General features: G+C 48.8%; 3 protein-coding genes, 1 long non-coding RNA gene and 1 other non-coding gene across 6 annotated transcripts in view; 2 read left to right on the plus strand and 3 right to left on the minus strand.

Annotated features, from left to right (window-relative positions):
- IFT122 (intraflagellar transport 122) overlaps positions 1–19,051 on the plus strand; it is a 97,144-nt gene that overhangs the window by 39,238 nt on the left and 38,855 nt on the right. The window lies entirely within an intron of this gene.
- On the minus strand, positions 117–2,454 carry RPL32 (ribosomal protein L32). Of its 2 annotated transcripts, none has more exons than XM_067303544.1 (4): positions 2,359–2,454; positions 1,475–1,575; positions 1,043–1,224; positions 117–291 (listed from the first exon to the last, which is right to left on the minus strand). In XM_067303544.1, exons 2-4 carry the CDS (start codon positions 1,568–1,570, stop codon positions 162–164), a joined length of 408 nt encoding a protein of 135 aa, XP_067159645.1. In that variant the 5' UTR covers positions 1,571–1,575; positions 2,359–2,454; the 3' UTR covers positions 117–161. The 2 variants fall into 2 exon arrangements, with proteins under 2 accessions (XP_067159645.1, XP_067159644.1); XM_067303543.1 differs by lacking the exon at positions 2,359–2,454 and adding an exon at positions 1,818–1,840.
- LOC136993237 (small nucleolar RNA SNORA7) lies at positions 1,642–1,780 on the minus strand. Its single transcript, XR_010885473.1, has one exon. It is a non-coding gene; the product is annotated as a small nucleolar RNA SNORA7 (small nucleolar RNA).
- On the minus strand, positions 3,378–10,377 carry EFCAB12 (EF-hand calcium binding domain 12). The gene is made up of 8 exons (XM_067303542.1): positions 9,984–10,377; positions 9,251–9,842; positions 8,806–9,000; positions 8,125–8,278; positions 7,187–7,413; positions 6,141–6,354; positions 5,089–5,254; positions 3,378–3,751 (listed from the first exon to the last, which is right to left on the minus strand). The coding sequence occupies exons 2-8, from the start codon at positions 9,749–9,751 to the stop codon at positions 3,484–3,486; spliced, it is 1,725 nt and encodes a 574-aa protein (XP_067159643.1). The 5' UTR covers positions 9,752–9,842; positions 9,984–10,377; the 3' UTR covers positions 3,378–3,483.
- LOC136993181 (uncharacterized) lies at positions 10,514–18,971 on the plus strand. The gene is made up of 2 exons (XR_010885407.1): positions 10,514–11,358; positions 15,931–18,971. It is a non-coding gene; the product is annotated as an uncharacterized lncRNA (long non-coding RNA).

Genomic DNA, 19,051 nt, shown 5'->3' on the forward strand with positions numbered 1-19,051 from the left:
ACTGCTGCCTGCAGAGCTCTTCAGAACAGAAGTACTCAAAAGCAGGCCGCTTTTCTGGTTGGGAACAGGCACAAAAGCAGTCTTTGCCTTTGGCAATTCAAACCAATTCACTACAGTTTGTTTTTACCCTTTATTAAATACATCTCAGCTGCAAAAGGCATTTATTCATTTTCCTCACTGCGCAATCTGGCATTTGGATTGGTGATCTTGATCGCAAGCTGAGCTGCTCTCTCCACAATTATCTTCCGGTTCTTAGAGGAGACGTTGTGAGCAATCTCTGCGCAGTATGACCTGGTGGAAACAGATCGCGTGTGTCAAGCTTATTGCAAACCCGGATACTGACAGCAGAGCAGCCAAGTCACTCAGGAGGTGCCCTGCTGTCCGCACTCGGAGGCGGCAGAACGTGCAAGTTTCACTGCACAAGAAAGAGGCCGCACACCTTGTATTCTAATACCTGACCCCCTCTGACTTGAAGGCATGAACTCGCCTTTAGGACAGCTCCACCCCTCTGCTCATTTTCTTGCAAATGAAGAGACTTAAAACACAGTTTTTAATGTCATTCTCCCCCAAATTATCACTCTTATCACTTTCCTTTGAAAGAAGCAAGTGCTACAAGTAGATTTAGGCCTGTGTGTTAACAGACACGAAACGACAGTTGTGACCACTGTTTTAGCAAGACGGATGTATAATGCTGTTACCACCGTTTTAACGTAGCATGTTAGCCAGATGTCCGAGATCGCCAGCCCCGGGAAGTCACTGTGTGCTTCCCATCAGCTGCACTGCCACAGAAGATTACCCCTTGAAGCATAGCAGCACTAAGGTTACCAGCAAACCTTCCTGTTCTTAAGAGCAAACGCTTCCCTGGTCTTCTGCCCAGGGTTCTGCCCCCGGAAGACTCCACGCTGCCTTTTCCATCCCACTGAAACGGGAGCCGGTCCCTCTAGCAGCGGCAGTGCAGCAGCACAGAGCCAAAGCAGAGGGCAGACCCTCCAGCAACGGTCTCGAACAAGTACGTGGAATATGAAGAGACCTGTGGACTTACTTGTTACTCATCATAAGCACCTCAAGTTCTTTGACATTGTGGACCAGAAACTTTCTGAATCCTGTGGGCAGCATGTGCTTTGTCTTCTTATTGCTCCCATAACCAATATTTGGCATCAAGATCTGACCCTTGAACCTCCTGCGAACTCTGTTGTCAATACCTCTTGGTTTACGCCAGTTGCGCTAAAGAAATACAGAAGTATTTGTTAGCCAGTTATGAAAACAAACCAGTCTGAAAATGTCTGCTTTGAGGTAACAGCTCCAGCCAAAACCAGATCCCCCCCAAAAGATCCATCGTGCCATGCTGTTGTAACATGGTACACTATTTCAAAAACATGATCTTTATGCCCTAATTCATCATATAAATCCTACAAGCAACCATGTTTGATTTTCCCAGAATTCATTTTCTGATTAATTTCAGAGCACTTTTTACCTTGATTTTGACATAGCGATCAGATTGATGGCGGATAAACTTCTTGGTCCTCTTTTTGACAATTTTAGGTTTCACGAGAGGTCTGAGGGCAGGCATGGTGTCTAAGGAAAACAGAACAAGTGTGAGAAAAGAAACACAACAAAACAGTGATCTGTTATTCCAGTCATACCTGTAGCAGACTATCTTCCACTCACTAGCCACTTTTAAAGCTAGCAAGGGAATGGGTATTCCTCTGCAGTGCCTTTCCCTCCCGCTTCCGAAGCTGGAAGAGTACTGACAGCTCTCCAGATGCGATCCTGGGAGGTCACACATTAGTCAGATAGTGCAACAACAACGTTCTTACACATTTTACTCTCAGTTTTCCTGCTGTAATAACTTAAGAGCCCTTCCAATTCCGGACGACGAAGCTTCTCAAGCCCAGACGAGCAGACTCACAGCAACCCCGCGTTCCCGCTCCTCAGCGCGAAGGCGATCTTACCGCCCCGGGAGCGCCGCTGGGTCTCTGTTCCGCGGTTCTTTCGGCAGCGCAGCGCCTCCCCCGAGCACTAAACCACGCTCTCCAGGTCCGCTCCGCTTCAGCGGGGGCAGGCACGCAGCGCCCGGCTGCGCCCCCCGCCCACGGCGGCTCCCCCAGGGCAGGCCCGGGCCCGGGCCCGGGCCCCGGCAGCGCGCGCACCACGGCGCCCCGGCTCCCCCGCATCGCGCGGCCTCCTCCCGGGGGGAGGCCCCGGCCCGCGCCCGCCGCCCCGCCCGGCCCCCGCGAAGCCCCCTCTGCCGCCCCCGCCCGGCGCCGCCCCCGCCAGCAGGGTCCCCGGCTGCGGGCTGCTGCCCGCGGAGGGGCGGGGGCGGCCCCCGGCGGCGGATGGCCGCGGATGGCGACTCACCCGGTCCGCGATGGCGCCGTCCGCGGCAGGCGGCGCCGAGAAAGGGAGGGGCCGCGCCGCGCGAGGCATTGTGGGGCCGCGGGGGGCGGTGCTAGCGGGGCCGCGCGAGGCATTGTGGGACCGCGGGGGGCGGTGCTAGCGGGGTCGCGCGAGGCATTGTGGGACCGCGGGGGGCGGTGCTAGCGGGGCCGCGGCGCGGCGGCGCCACTGCCTGGCCGGTGCCGCGGCGGTCTGGCCGTGGGGCCCTCGCGGCAGCAGCGGGAGCCCCCAGGGACACGGGACACTGGGGACACGGGACTCCCTCGGGGACACGGGACACTGGGGGCATGGGACTCCCCCGGGGACACTGGGGACACGGGACCTCCCCTGGGACACGGGACGCCCCCCGGGACACAGGACACTGGGGGCATGGGACTCCCCCGGGGACACGGGGGACACAGGACTTTCCCCTGGACACGGGACCTTCCCTGGGAATATGGGACCCCCATGGGGACATGGGGACTTGCCCTTGGGGACCTCCCCCTGGGGACGTGGGGACCTTGGGGATCCCAAAAGACATGCCTCCCTCCTAACCTTTGGGAAAGTCTAAATTTCACTCTGTTGCCAGAATCAGCTTAATTTTCTCTCCTGACACTGAAATAGAGGATTAGTGATGTGGCAACTGCCTCCACCCAGGCCAGAGACGCAGGCCGAGCCATGCCACACGCCTGGCATGTGTCACCGCACTGCTGCTACTCGGAGTCCCCGGAGACCTGCCAGCGCTGGACAGGCCAGACCTCGGGAGCCGGCACCCCGAGGGAAGGGCAGGAACTGGCAGCTGGATGTCGTGCAGGGTGGCCTTCACCCCCCGCTTCCCCCACACGCTTTAACTACAGCCCTTACGCTTAATTTATGCCCAGGAAGCAGGAACTCATTACCCTTTACAAAACAGCCTCTTGTTACTGGATGAGCAGAACAGCTCCCAGTCAAGAAGTGTGTTTTGTTGCCAGTCCAGCTCCCCCAACTTTAACTTGAATATATACTGTTTGATACCTTTATTTCCTCCGTGAGCACAGCCCAGATCCATTGAGATGACTGACGGATCACAAAGCTGTGCTCACAGCTCATGCTGCTGTGTGAGCAACCTCAGATGAAATGGCTCTTTCTGAAAGCAGCATCTCCGTAGGTCAAGTATCCTTGCTCGCTGAGAAGCCAGCTGCGGTCGGGGTTGTAGATGCCGCGATAGACAGGCTTGGTTGAGTGGATGTAGCTGAACAAGGCGTGTGCCCTGCCAGGCTCCACTGCAGGTAGGTAAGGGCATATCTTGTCCAGAAGGTGACCTGGCCAGAAGTTATTGTCGTTTGACTTGCGCACATGGGCAAACTTCTTTTGCATTTTATTCCTTTGGAGCTGCCTGAAAAAAATAAAATAAAAAAGGATGAGAGAGAATGATAATATGTTTTACAGAGATTAAATTCTGGGTAGTTTCACTGCTCCTTTTAGTAATGACAAAAGTGAGACTGACAGGAACCAGCTAGCAGGGCTTCCAGGCTCCAGGAAGCTCTGCCAGGCCTGTGCCCTTTTCTGATATTTCTGAGATTAGAGTTATGAATGCTTTTGTTTGAACAGATTGAGATGCTGATCCCAAGTATTTTCTCAACGGCATGTTCAGCCTGCCTACATTTCACAAGTCAAGACAAACTGGGCTGACAAATGACCTTTTAGAGGGGATTTTAATTCAGCTTTCCTTGTGTTAGACCCAAATATTTGCTGCATAATCGGGTATATCTGTCCTTATTATACATTATTTACATTAGAAATGCCAACCTGCGAAACTATCTTAAGAACTGTTACATTGCCCATCACCATAGTACCTCCACACTCTTTAACTCTTTAACACTCTTTAAACCCTCTTTAACTGAGATAAACACAGAAGATTGTGCTCTACTTTGCTATGCTTTTTCTCTCTAAAAACTTCTCCACTGATCCAAAGTTTGGACTGTTTGATTTTTGGAGAGAGAAAATTCTTTGCTGTTTTGGTAGCCCTGGTTGGGTAGGAGGAAGGTTGGACCATGCTGTTTTCCTCTGAGAACCTATTCTTGTAGCCCTGTAACATTCATGGCAAGGTTAGAACAAATGAAGGCATTGCTTCTCAAGTGGGAGTCCCAAGTCATTTAAGACCTGAGCAGAGCTTTTTTTTTTAAAAAAAAGTACTATTTATTGATTTCTGAAAAATCAACCCATGCAAATTGCAGTGTGAACTTCTGACATTAAGTTTAACAATCGAAATCCAGTGTTTTCAGTATAACAGGAGCAAGGTAGCTGCATCTGTAAAGCCACTCAGGATCAGACAGTAAAGCTCGATTCTTTCTCTCACAATACATATTCTTTGAGTGGATTTCAGACAGTGTTGGGTCACTCTGAGGAGGACCTTCTTAGGAAAGAAGTTTTGTCACCTCTGTAGCTCTCTGCAGGTTCGCAGTACAGAACTAGACCCAACTAGTCTCTAATGCTCCTGCCAGGCATTGCTGATACCACTGCAACCCGATGGCTTTGCTAAAATACAGAAGTGTCCGTGTAGCTGAGAAGAGAATCTGCCCCTTTATTGTCACTGGCTGCTCCCATGCAGCATCCTAGTGTTCCACTCCAACACATTGGTACCACCTCAGGTGCGGTGGGGAACAAGCACAGAGGAGTGATACACAACAGGGCAGCAGGAGGGGACTGATCTTAAACTCTCTTTGAACAAACCTGTTTTGCTTCTCTTTGGCCTGCTTTCTGGATGCAGTTCTTGATGTGGATGTGCTCGCAGGTGACAGCGCGTGGGCAGGTGCTGTGGTGTAGGGCCCTCCAGGCTGCCTGATTTTCCATAGGTCTTCTCCCTCCTTTATGATCTTGTCTCCTGGGTGCAGCAGGGCTGTTGGCAAAGTGAACAACGAAAGGAGAAGAGTCATGGCTTGCCCCACACAGCAGTGGTGTAAGGGCAGCAAATGCTGAATACATTTACCCAAGAAAACTTAAATTCCCCAACTGCCCCAGGACTGTACGCCTCTTGTCCCTCCCCACACGGTCCAGGTCAGTCTCGATTCTGTCTGTCCGGGAGGTGATACAGCCATGATGTGAAGGGGGAAGGCGTCAGGGCCCTGAGGGCACCAACAGCCCTTTTTGGCCCTGCTCAGCCTCACCCGGACCCCCTCACGCCCTGCCAGGGCCCAGGACCCCGTTTCAGCTCAGCCTGGGGTCACAGTCTCAGCTGAGCGGCGTTGTAGGGATGCCAGCTGGCTGCCAGCTCGGGCACTGTGGGGCTGGGCGCTGGCCAGCGAGGCCCCTGCCCTGCTGGCCGTGGTACCACGTTCGGCTCCCGGCTCCCCGTCCCTTGGGGAGCAGCCGGCCCTCGCTGTGCCCTGACGGGGGGGGAGAACAGTGTCCCAACCACATGGCAGGCTGCGCTTTGAGGGTGACCATCTCCTCAACAGCGGGGGCTGCTCTGTGCGCCACACTGGGAAGTGGGATTTACCAATACAATAGCAGTGGAAGACGAATTAACGGAGACACTAGATCCCTCTGCCTCTGCGCCATCCTCCAGGAAGCCCAGTGGCAGCCTAGCTCCCGAAACCCAGGCCCTGCCCTGGGCCTGCTGATTGTATTCCTGATCCTGACCAGTAGCATCCCATTGCCCTCCTCGGTCTGCAGACATGCCTCACCAGCAGCCCTCATACATGAGCCGTGTTTCTGGGCTCAGGAAGAGATGCAAGTCTGTCAGATTTAGTGCATTCACATCAAGCTGCTGGTCTTTGCTTTACCTTTTTGCAGCACCGGTTTGGTGAGACGAATTTTATAGTCTTTGCACAGCTTGAAGCTCTTCAGATAGGTCATGAAGCAATTCCTGCGATACTGGTCAACCAGTTCTCCCATGTCACCCTCTAGAGTGGATGGCAGGCAGTGCTCATCAACACATTTATCCCCAGATCTGACCAGCCGACATTTTTCTTTCCATTCTATCAGGGTGTCTTTGCTCTGCAAGTAAAGGACAGGTCCCAATCAGCACTGCCGGGCAAGTGTGTTTGTGCTACAGTGCATCAGCGAGGCAAACCCTTCAGAGGAGCTACAGGCAAGGCTACATCTCCAAGGGGCATGCAGACAGGGCTCTGCAGCCTGCAGGGGGACCAGGCACCTTCTGTGGGTGCAGCTCCCTTCCAAAGCTGGGCCTCAGACAGACACTCCCTGGAGGATCTATCAGAAGAGCAGCACACTGCACAGAGGTGCCTCAGATGAATAAAATCTTGCAGTCACCTTCTATTTTCTGACTATGTCCAGGAGCCACAGGCTCTGGCAAGCCAGCTGTCAGTGAGTGTGGGGCAGCATGCTGGCATCCAGGCAAGAGGAGGTCGCCTTGGATCTGCCAGAGCTCATCGAACCCTAGATACTCCAAGTAAAATATTTTGGGGTGAATGAATCAGTTTTATATTTCCATTTGACCATCTTACACTGACGCTGACACTAAACAGGACAAAGTGCCCATCAGCATCTTGAGGGTCAAATCATGGTCTGGTGGACAGGTAGCCATCACCAGACATAAAAATTGCATCATCTACCAAACATCATCTTTTTCTTGACATTTACCCATAAAAAGTATTTATCTCACCAAAGTGTACAGAAGCCAAACCATTTGTTTCAGAGGGTTTGTAGTACCTCAGCTGCAAGGCACTATGTTGTCAAGGGACTGTTAAAAAGTTAATATTCACCATAACCCCCCTGCTCTTTTCTTTACTTCTGTACTGTCCTCTAAAGCACCCCACACTTGCCAACACATGCAGGTGTGCCTGTTCTCTTGTCACATACACAGTACCTTCTCCCTTCGCCTCCTGTCTCTGAATTGCTTTCCAGTCTCTTCCATTTCATCGTAGGTTAGATATCTGCGTTCTGGCTCAATGTTGATCGGGGGAACTTCTAACAGTATTAACCGTGTTTCCGGCTTGGTAGGAACGAGAGGCTTCACTTCTTTGGCTTTGTCCCCAGCAGAAGTTGAACATGTGGCAGTTCTGTAAGTGGCTTTTTGGAACTGAGCTTGTACACCTATGATACATGACAAAAACAAAGAAAAAGCTCAGAAAAACTGTGTTACAAAGTAGCAGAGACAAACATCTGGACTGATCAATATTCAAGACAAAGGGGTTTTGCCTTTCATGCAAGCTGGAACTTCCGACTCAGATCTCTGAATGAAAACATCCTTTGGCTTTTGATCCTGACGGGAATATTACAGACTATCCCCAACTCTAGTTTACAGCTTCCTGAAGTTTTTTGTTTGCTTACAATATATTTTTAATCTGCAAAACAGTGAGTACAACACAAGGGCAGCAAAATGCCTCTTATCTCATAGATGTGAAAACTGTAGCTTAAGATGACACAGGTACTGTGACAAGCCTTCAGGTCTGGGTTAGGATTTAAAAAAGCAGATCTTCTGAATCTGTGTTTTCCAGCTGCCACTGACAGCTGGAGAAAGGTCTGTTTTTGATCAACTGGATGATCAATGCTAACTAACAAAATCCTGTACAGGATGTCAAACCTCAGGCTTCTGATTTTAAGCCAAACCCAAAAGACTAGATAATCTCTCTCCTGCAATTGGGCTGATTCAGTATTGCACATCTGCTGCATTCCTCAGCTTCTCCCTGGAGAAGTCTCCTTCTGGCCACTCTGCTCCAGGGCAATGATCTAGAGGAACCATGTTCTGCATACACTTTGGTAAAGATATAGAGGTGCTTTCCCAGCACAGTGTTTTCATCTCACCTGTTTCGGTCTCTCTGCATTGCCCTTGCATCATTTCCAGCCACCGATCTTGACATTCAATCAGATCGTCATTGCTTATAAAATTCCCCCGTTTTGAGGAAGTCAAGAAGATGATCACATCCTCCAAATCCTTGTCACTTATGGGAACTTTGGTCTGGTAATCGAAACCAAAATGGCATCGTGATAACAAAAAGTCCGAGGCTTGCCACAGGGTCAGGAGGAACGAGCTTTGCTGTTATTCCAGCTGCGTTTGCAGGTAGGCAGGGCACAAAGACAACCTGGTGAGGCTTACTTGGGTCTATCCAGATTATTAACGTTACTGGGCCTTTGCTGCCTTCTGCAGAGCTCTCAGCTGTTAACATGCAAAACCTCCCAGCCCTCCGGGTTTTGAGAAGACCTTCAGGGGTGGACTATCATATCAGATGACAGCAGTGACTGTCCTTAGACCTGGAGGCAGTGGGTTTCCCTCCCTCCTGGGACTCGCTCTAGGTTACATCCAGCTTCTCTGCACCTTCCCCTCCCCTCTCCCTGTAAGCTTTTCACAGGCTGCGGGAGCAATTCCCTGAGAAAATACCCCTTGCTGAAGCTCTGCCATCTGCTCCACTGAAACCACTCTGGGTTTACATGCAGGAAAATAAGACAGAGTTGCAGCTGTTCATTACTTTTCTGTTCCCTGCATACCTCCTTGATGACTTTAATGAAGTCTTCTCTCATGATTTCCCCCCTGTCCATATCAGCCTTCCTGAATAACTCCACCATCTTGAGACTCCGTTTGTGCAGAAGGTTGTGCAGCGTGACAAGGGCCTGGGGGTACGGCGCACGAATAAGGGGAGCGCGACCCCTGCGCTGGAGCCGGCTGCTCTCCGGTGGCAAGCACTGGAAAAGATTGGAAAATAACCCTGACATCACCGTTGTCCAGAATTACCGTGCCGGTAGCTGTGACATCAGCGGGGTAAAGCAGCGTAACTCCGCTGCTTTGACACCAGCCGGTGTTTTCTGTGCACGTCCAGGGAATGTGCTGCAGTGCCTCGTGCACCGGCAGGTCTGTGTGACCCTGCGGCGGTGGCAGGTCTGCAAGGGCAGCGGTGCAACAACCCCGGGGCAGAACAGTGCGACGTACACTGACCTCCGGGCTGCGGGGCAGAGCTGACTTGCTTCTAGCCTTCCCGTCTGCTCTGCATGCCTTTATTCGCCCCCAGACTCTTTCTTCTTGATCACTGAGGGAAGGTTTTTGCATCAGCCATCTTTCCACATCCACAAGGTTTTCCAGCTGAGATCGGAATTGCTTCCTTTCCGTAATCCAAGCCTCCAGCTTTTGCATATCATCTGTATCGGAGATGATCTCTGGAGACCGGAGGCTATCTTCTCCCTCCTGGGGCGGCTGCGAGACGGCTGAGTGACAGAAATCCGGGGCTGGAGTTGGCTGGGAAAAGGGAGAAGTTGGTCCTGCCATAGGTGGAGCAAAAATAATGCGACGTCTGGATTTGGGTGGCCCAAACCTACTTGCTTTCAACTTAAAGAAAAAATGTGGATACATATTTCTCAGCCAGTGTTGTTTGAAGCAGTGCCCCAAGACCAGTTCTGGCTTGATATCAGTCAAATCATCAATTAAATCCTTGCTGGTCATGCTGGTACTTTAAGTGACAACAGCTGCACTTATTACAAAATCTAGGGTCAAGCTCAGCTGGATTGATTTCTCTGCAGATCTGACTTTCATCCTAGAGGAGAAAAAAAAAGAAGTTGACTAAAATTTCGTAAGATCTTTCTAAGCTAAAATGAAATAATCCACAAAGCAATAAAAAGGAGTCAGCAGTGTTTTGACAGGAGGGTGACAAATGCCTCTTTGCAGTTAACATCACCTGGCTTGGACCTGAGATCACGTCTCAAGGCAGCATGAAGAAGAGTATCCTGCAGACACAAGCTGCTGCTAACAGCCAGCTGAGATAAAACGACTTCTTCCTCATCTCATTATTTTACAAGGAGTAGCAGAGGTGCCAGGAGCTGCGGAATATTTGCAGACAAGTAAGCGATCCCCTCAGCAGGTTTCTGCTGAGAATAACCTCGATTTAGCGCAATCTCCTGCCTTCTTTTCACCGCAGAGGCGACAGCCCCCTAAAGGGGGCAGCCCCCTAACGGGGGCACGCTAGACTAACAGCCGCCTTTCCCCGTGTGACACACCGCCCCCGTCAGCTGCCGTCTGCCCGCCGCTCGGCCCGGAAGGGGACCAGGCGGGGGACCAGGCCTGATGGCTGCTCTGCCCCTGCCCCGGCCCCTGCCCCGCCACGGCGCCTGCGCGCGGCCGCGTGGGGCACCCGCCGCGGCAGCCATGGCAACGCGGCGCTGATTGGCCGGCGGCGCGGCGCGGCGCTGGCGGGGGCGGGGGCGGGGCGCGGCGGGCTCCGGCGTCGCCATTTCCTTTAGTCGGCCGTCGCTGAGGGCCGAGCGGCAGCGCTGCGGGCAGCGGGCGCTCCTCGGGGCTGCGGCGGGAGCCGCCGAGTTTACTGCTGTCCCTCAGCTGTTCCCACAGGAGCCCGTCGCTCGTGACGAGACACCCGCTGTAATATGAGAAATTTGTTATATCAAACCAGGAAGTGTGTTTGTTTTTTTTTTTTAAAGAAAAGACCGGGTGCCTATGTGAGAACTGAAACTGCAATGTTAGTTTGGATTGCCTAATATGATAATATTGTAGAACTGTATTGTGAAATGTGCGCACGCGGCCTGAAGGTCACCACCCGCAACGCAGAGGAAGACTGCAGCCTTCATCCCCGCTGCAGAAGACCCCCTAGCAACAGTCGGCGCAACCGCAGAAGTTACAGGAAGTGCCGCGTATACCCGGAACTAGAGCCGCATGTAAGGAGACTGTGAGCGGGGGAATTTTGCGCGCCGTTGGTGGAGCAGAGACTCCCCGGCCGCCCAGCGCTGTTTTGCTTACTTGTGACTTGCTCAATTATTCTATTAAATTGGAATTTATGCAACCCAGTTAGAGTGGTCGTTACGATTTGTCACGTTTACCTATAACAATTTTGGTGCCGTGACTCGGATGTAGGTTTCCCTGGTTCGGGACTCTGACTCAGGGGAGGCGCCCCATCTTCGGATGGCCCTTGAGTGGGTAGTTCCCCTACCACAACTTGTACTTCCGAACCCTAAATCGGACAAGTAAGCAAAAGAACTGCAGTACCCCGTAAACTTTGTGCACGAAGATCCGAACGAAGACTCAGGATTGAGTAAGTATTGGTAAGTGGTTCCGTTCAGTTGGGGTGGGATACCCAGAGCACGTCTGAGTGAGATGTCCCCAGGGGACGAAGCAAGTGTGGACCCTACAGTAGTGCGGTTCCCATTGCCCGCGAGGGCGTGGGCCACGACCTAGGGGAGCGATTGAGCGTGTGTGCGTGTGTGCTCCGGAAGATGGGACAGAAAAAGAGCAAGTCTTCTGATCCCATAGAGGGCTTTATAGTACGGTTACCAGATATACCGCCCGATAGCCCTTTAGGACTAATGATTAAGCATTGGGACGATTGGTCCTCCAGGAAAGGCAAAAGTCGAGAGAAAATAGTACATTACTGCATGCAAGTATGGGGTGGGAAGCAGATTAGAAGAGACCACCTTTATTGGCCAATATATGGGTCTTTTGAAAATTGGATATGTCAGGCCCTAAATATATATGTGAATTCAAAGGAGCCCTTTAGTTTAGAAGAGAGTGAGTATGCTAGTTTACGGATAAGACCAGATACCCGGACCATGATATTTACCCTGAAAGAGAAGGGTTCGAAGAAGAAAAGCAAAATACTGGAGGAACTTCCCGTTTCTCCTCCCCCCCCCCATATTCCCTCAGCTCCGGCTCAAAACCCAACACCAGCCCCTCCTCGTAGCCCCTCTCCAACGACCCCAGACCGGGATCTAGACCCTCCTAGTTCCCCAGAAGAAACCTGAAGGGTCACGAGGAGTCAAACGAGGGGAGGTGGGCGACCTGACCAGCTGTACCCCTTGCGAGAACTCCCCATGGGAGGACCACAACCAGGGATGGGATTTGTGTCCATGCCCCTGAGTTCAGGGGACGTACGGGATTTTAAGAAAGAGATGGGGAATTTATTAGAAGACCCTTTAGGGGTGGCTGAGAAATTAGATCAGTTTTTAGGTCCTAGCCTTTATACATGGGAGGAATTACAATCCATCTTAAGCATATTATTTACAGTGGAAGAAAGGGAAATGATCCGTAGGGCCGGGATGCGGATTTGGGATCAACAACACCAACAGGGTCCCGCAGCAGATATCAAATGGCCCACCCAACGGCCGGACTGGGACAATCAGAATGCTGAGCATCGGACACATATGTCCGATCTGAGAGCCATAATAGTTCAGGGAATCAGGGAATCTGTTCCCAGGGGGCAAAATATTAATAAGGCCTTCATGGAACAACAAAAGAAGGATGAGACACCAACAGAATGGCTCGGGAGACTTAGGAAAAATCTGCAACTTTATTCCGGGGTAGACCCCAGTACCCCTGGGGGACAGGCTCTATTGAAAACACAGTTTGTAGCAAAGGCCTTTCCAGATATCAGAAGAAAGCTAGAAAAGTTAGATGGTTGGCAAGATAGAGGACTGGATGAATTGCTGAGGGAAGCTCAGAAGGTGCATGTGCGAAGGGAAGAGGAAACCCGTTGGCGGCAGGCAAAGATTCTGGTGGCAGCAGTCCGAGAAGGACAGAGAGGAATCCAGGCACAACCCCCTAGGTCATATAACAGACCTAAAAGAAAGCCACCTCACCAAGAAGAACAACCCAGAGAAGTTGTGACGAGGGACTTGAGGCAGGTTGAGTGTTTTTATTGCCAGAAGAAAGGGCATCTGAAGAGGAATTGTAGGAAGCGAATGCAGGATGAGCAAATGTTCCAAGAAGATTAGGGGGGTCAGGGGCTCTATCTGCTGGGGACTCATAAAGGAACCGAGCCCTTGATAAAATTGAAATTGGGTCCCCAGCGACAAGAAGTAGAATTCCTTGTAGATTCTGGGGCAGAAAGATCTACTGTCCAAACGGTACCCTGGGGGTGTAAACCATCCCCAGAGAAATTACAAGTGATAGGAGCTAAGGGAGAACCCTTTAAGGTCCCAGTAATTAAAAATGTGGAAATAGAATCAGACTCTAGATTAAGTGTTGGACCCTTTTTATTAGTTCCCGAAGCTGAATATAATTTATTGGGCCGAGATATGATGGTGGAATTAAGAGTCAATTTAGAAGTGAAGAATCAAGAATTAGTTATAAAATTATGCACCCTTACTATTGAAGATGAGGCCAAAATCAACCCTGAAGTTTGGTATACCCCAGAATCAGTAGGGAAACTAGATATTGCTCCCTTTGAAGTGAATATACGGAATCCAGAAATCCCTGTTAGAGTCAAGCAATATCCAATGTCACAGGAAGGGAGGCAAGGACTCCGACCAGTAATCCAGAGGCTAATAAATCAAAAGTTGCTGGAGCCTTGTATGTCTCCCCATAATACCCCCATACTACCCGTAAAGAAGTCAGATGGTACTTATAGATTGGTACAAGATTTAAGAGAAATAAACAAAAGAACAATTACCAGGTTCCCAATTGTAGCTAACCCCTATACCATACTTAGTCAGCTGTCACCTGAGGCTAAATGGTATACTGTCAATAAGACCCCCGAAGAGCAAAAGACAGGTCCGACAATTGCTGGGGTTATTAGGGTATTGCAGACAATGGATTGAAAATTATAGCAATAAAGTAAAATTTTTATATCAAAAACTAATAGCAGATGGGCTAATAAAATGGACTCAAACCGATGATCAAAGCCTCGAAGATTTGAAGTCCGACTTGGTGAATGCACCTGTTTTGAGTTTACCAGATATTAAGAGACCGTTCTACATGTTTATCAGTACACAGGAAGGGACAGCCTTTGGAGTCCTAACACAGGAATGGGCAGGGAAAAAGAAACCTATAGGGTATTTTTCAAAATTGTTAGACCCCGTCAGTCGGGGATGGCCCACTTGCCTACAAGCCATTGTAGCTACAGCCTTATTAGTAGAAGAGGCTAAAAAGATAACCTTTGGAGGAGAATTAAAAGTATATACCCCTCATAATATACGAGGAGTACTACAACAAAAAGCTGAAAAATGGATAACCGATGCCAGGCTATTAAAATACGAGGGCATTTTAATCCATTCTCCAAAGTTGGAAATTGAGACTACAAGCTTGCAGAATCCAGCCCAGTTCCTGTATGGGGAACCCAGTGGTCAATTAAGACATGATTGTATACATCTAATAGAATACCAAACTAAAATAAGGGAAGATTTAGAAGAAGAAGAGTTACCAGAGGGGACTAAATTCTTTGTGGATGGATCCTCCCGCGTAGTTGAAGGAAAACGCAAATCAGGGTACGCTATTGTAGATGGGAAGTCTCTAGAGTTAATAGAATCAGGGCCCCTAGACGAAACTTGGTCGGCCCAGGCTTGTGAGTTGTATGCGATTTTTAGAGCCTTAGAAATTTTAAAAGGCAAAATAGGGACTATATACACCGACTCTAAATACGCTTATGGAGTGGTACATACATTTGGGAAAATATGGGAAGAAAGAGGACTGATTAATTCTCAAGGGAAGAATTGCGGGAACCCCGGAGAATTGCAGTAGTACACGTTAGGGGCCATCAAAAAGGCACATCTTACCACATAAGGGGAAATAATCTAGCAGATGAAGAAGCAAAAAAGGCAGCTTTACACCTATTGTCTGAAGGAAAAGAGGGCCAAGATAAGCTAGATACCAGGATGAGTTTTACTAAACAGGAAATAGATAAATTACGACAAATAGGAGCCATAGAAAAAGAAGGTAAATGAGTGCTGCCCGATGATAGAGAAATTGTATCCAAAGGCGTGGCTTGGAGAATCATGAAAGAATTCCACCGACAGACTCATTGGGGAGTGCAAGCATTAGTAGACCAGTTTGGAACCGAGTATATGTGCATTGGAATATATGACATAGCAAAAAGACTAGTGGGAGAATGTTTGACCTGTCAGAAGGTTAACAAGCAGCACCTCAGAGAAAAAGTCCCAGGGGGACGATCAACAGCCAAGAGGCCGTTTGAGAAAATACAGGTTGACTTTACAGAACTCCCAAAGGTGGGCAGGTATAAATACCTATTAGTTATAGTAGATCATTTAACTTACTTTGTAGAAGTCTTTCCCGTAGCCCGAGCAACTGCGAAATCGGTAGCCAAGATATTGTTAGAAAATATTATACCCCGGTATGGGAATGTATTGGTCATAGACTCAGACAGGGGACCACATTTCACATCCAAAGTCATTAAAGAAACATTAGATCCCTTAGGAATCAGGTGGGAGTATCACACTCCTTGGCATCCTCAAAGTTCGGGAAAGGTAGAAAGGATGAATGGGGAAATAAAAAAACAGTTAACGAAGCTAATGATGGAAACCCAGATGAATTGGATCAAGTGTTTACCTTTAGCTTTGTTGAATATACGAACTCAGCCCAGAACTGACACAGGAGTCTCCCCTTTTGAAATGTTATATGGGATGCCATACGATTTAGAAATACCAAAAGAACATCCTAAAGTAGAAGAGAGATTATTAAATATATTACAGAGCTTATGAAGAGAAGACAAGAATTGACAAAGAAAGGACTAATAGTACAGAGACCTCCACTAGATGTAGCCATTCACCAAGTTAACCCTGGAGACAAAGTTTTAATTAAAACCTGGAAAGACACGTCCTTGACTCCCCACTGGGAGGGACCTTTTCTTGTCTTGCTTACCACAGACACTGCTATTTGTACCGCAGAGCGAGGATGGACACATGCGAGCAGAATTAAAGGACCGATCTCAGAATCATCGTGGGAAGCCTTTGGAAACCTGAACAATTTAAAAGTAACCTTTAAGAAGAAACCTAGAAACCTCGATAAGTGAGACCACATTTGGTAAAACCCCACATTGTATTTGTTATCCCTTTGTGTGATGCATGTAGGGTTTGTAAAGGGAAGTAGTGGACTCATTGTTAGTACGGGTATCTCCCTAGCGGCATTTGCCGCCCTTGTTACGACAAATTGACTTATGGGACATTAAAAGATCTTAAGAAAAGATCGGTAGAATGGTGGGAAGCTTTTGCTAAGGGAGTACAACTAGAGAAAGGTTGTACCCACGCCAACCACCCCGATCACATAAAACTAAAATTGAAAACACCAATTATAGGCGGACTGTGCTGTATGTTGAGTGTCACTCTTGAGAACTGGGAAGCTTTTAAAAATCCAAAAAGCTCATATAGGAGGTTCCCCTGAAGAATACGGCTGCTGCCGAGAAGACGGTACACCCTGCTGCTCTGAAGCAAAAGAGTAGGCAGGGGAGGCAGAGACACATAGAACTTGTGGGGATCGAGGCCGATAAGCCACCTCCTAAGCAGGAATACCTAAAATTGTAAGACCCAGACTCTTCAAAGTCCCAGAGACACTTGGCATCACAGATCGCCCCTCCAAGGCATTAAGGGTTCGTAAAATATCCGTTAACCAAGCCATGGGTCCACTACTCCTCTGGAAGATGATTGTGCTGGGCTTATTAGGAAGACAAATCAAAGGGGAACATAATGTACACCAACCCTTTAAATGGTCATTAATAAGGTGGGAAGATCAAACAGTGATCCAAGTACAAAGTGTACCCGGGAGCCCTACATTCACACCTACCTTGTGTGAATTGGTACCCATTGAGCCATGTCAGAGTCGAAAAGAGCTCGGGAAAGGGTTTTACTTTTGTCCTAGTTCTAATCCTGGGCGAGGATACTGTAACTACCCAAACTCTTATTATTGTGCTTATTGGGGATGTGAAACTATAGCCTCTGATTGGACTCCAGGAGCAGGGCCAGATAAGTTTTTATCAGTAAAATGGGGGCCTTCTGGGTGTACCCCCCCTAAAGAGGATTTCCAGCTGGGGTATCGGGGAAATCCCCACTATACCCCCCTGGGAACTTGTAAACATTTAGTGATAAATATCAACCGTCCAGAAGACCCAGGATGGTTTTTGGGAAAGACCTGGGGAGTCCGGTACTGGGAGTCCGGAACCGATAGAGGTGGATTAATTTTCATAAAGAAAGAAAGTGTGCGACCTACTCCTCAAGCAATAGGGCCTAATCTAATTATTAAGGGAGTAAAATTGAGAATCAAACCAACGGGCACAATCATTAATTCAACAAGTATTCCCATGAATTACTCCGCCCTGAATAGCACTGTTATAATCCCAGAAAGTGAAACCACAGATAATGTAGATAATCCCCTGTGGAAGGTTGTGCAAGCAACCTACAAAGCACTAAATGCCACAAAACCTAATATAACTGCCCATTGCTGGCTATGCTATGACATAAGACCCCCTTTTTATGAAGCAATAGGAATAAATATGACATATACCTTAAGCGATGATTCCGCCTCACATTGTCAATGGGAAGATAAGAAGGGATTGACCATGGAACAAGTTACAGGAATAGGAATGTGTATTGGCAAAGTGCCCAAATCAAAGAAAAAGCTGTGTGGATCTATATCATTGCAAAACCACACCCCTGAAAATGGATGGGTTATTCCCACCAAAGGAACTAGATGGATATGCTCAAAAACAGGCCTGACTCCCTGTGTCTCCTTAAGGGTACTTAATGAGTCCCGAGAGTATTGCATACAAGTAGAAATAGTTCCAAAAATCTTATACCATCCAGAAAATGTGATGTATGACCATTGGGAAACCCCTCTCCCGGTACGAGTAAAAAGAGAACCATTTACCTCTGTTACTATAGCCACCTTACTAGACCTTGGGGCAGTGGGAGCAGAAACTGGAATTTCCTCCCTAGTGAAGCAACAGCAAAGCCTTAGCACCCTACGGGCGGCTGTAGATGAAGACTTGGAACGAATAGAAAAACCCATTACAGCCTTAGAAAAATCGTTGACATCGCTATCAGAAGTAGTGTTACAGAACAGAAGAGGGATGGACCTCTTATTTTTGCAACAGGGAGGATTGTGTGCAGCCCTAGGAGAAGAATGTTGTTTTTATGCAGATCATACAGGAGTTGTCAGGGATACTATGGCGAAACTGAGAGAAGGTCTTGAAAGACGCAAAAAAGAAAGAGAAGCCCAACAAGGGTGGTATGAATCATGGTTCAGTCATTCTCCCTGGCTAACAACCCTATTGTCTACAATCGCGGGTCCATTGGCTTTATTAGTACTTGTGTTGACCTTTGGACTGTGTATAGTAAATAAAATAATTAACTTAGTAAAAAGTAGACTTGAAGCCGCACACCTGCTATTGATAAAGAGTCAATATGAACAACCAAGTAAAGACGAGAGTGAGCATAACCCTATGCTCTCCCTAGCACAAGAAGCTGTTGTCCGGTTTGATGAACAAATTAAAAGGGACCAAAACAAAAAGGGGGGATTGTAATATGAGAAATTTGTTATATCAAACCAGGAAGTGTTTTTTTTTTTTTTTAAGAAAAGACCGGGTGCCTATGTGAGAACTGAAACTGCAATGTTAGTTTGGATTGCCTAATATGATAATATTGTAGAACTGTATTGTGAAATGTGCGCACGCGGCCTGAAGGTCACCACCCGCAACGCAGAGGAAGACTGCAGCCTTCATCCCCGCTGCAGAAGACCCCCTAGCAACAGTCGGCGCAACCGCAGAAGTTACAGGAAGTGCCGCGTATACCCGGAACTAGAGCCGCATGTAAGGAGACTGTGAGCGGGGGAATTTTGCGCGCCGTTGGTGGAGCAGAGACTCCCCGGCCGCCCAGCGCTGTTTTGCTTACTTGTGACTTGCTCAATTATTCTATTAAATTGGAATTTATGCAACCCAGTTAGAGTGGTCGTTACGATTTGTCACGTTTACCTATAGCACCCGCGAAGGTGGTGCGAGTCGCAGCCGGGGGTCGCTCA

The sequence above is a fragment of the Apteryx mantelli genome, chromosome 12, assembly GCF_036417845.1.
Source record: "Apteryx mantelli isolate bAptMan1 chromosome 12, bAptMan1.hap1, whole genome shotgun sequence".
NCBI classification, from domain to species: domain Eukaryota; kingdom Metazoa; phylum Chordata; class Aves; order Apterygiformes; family Apterygidae; genus Apteryx; species Apteryx mantelli.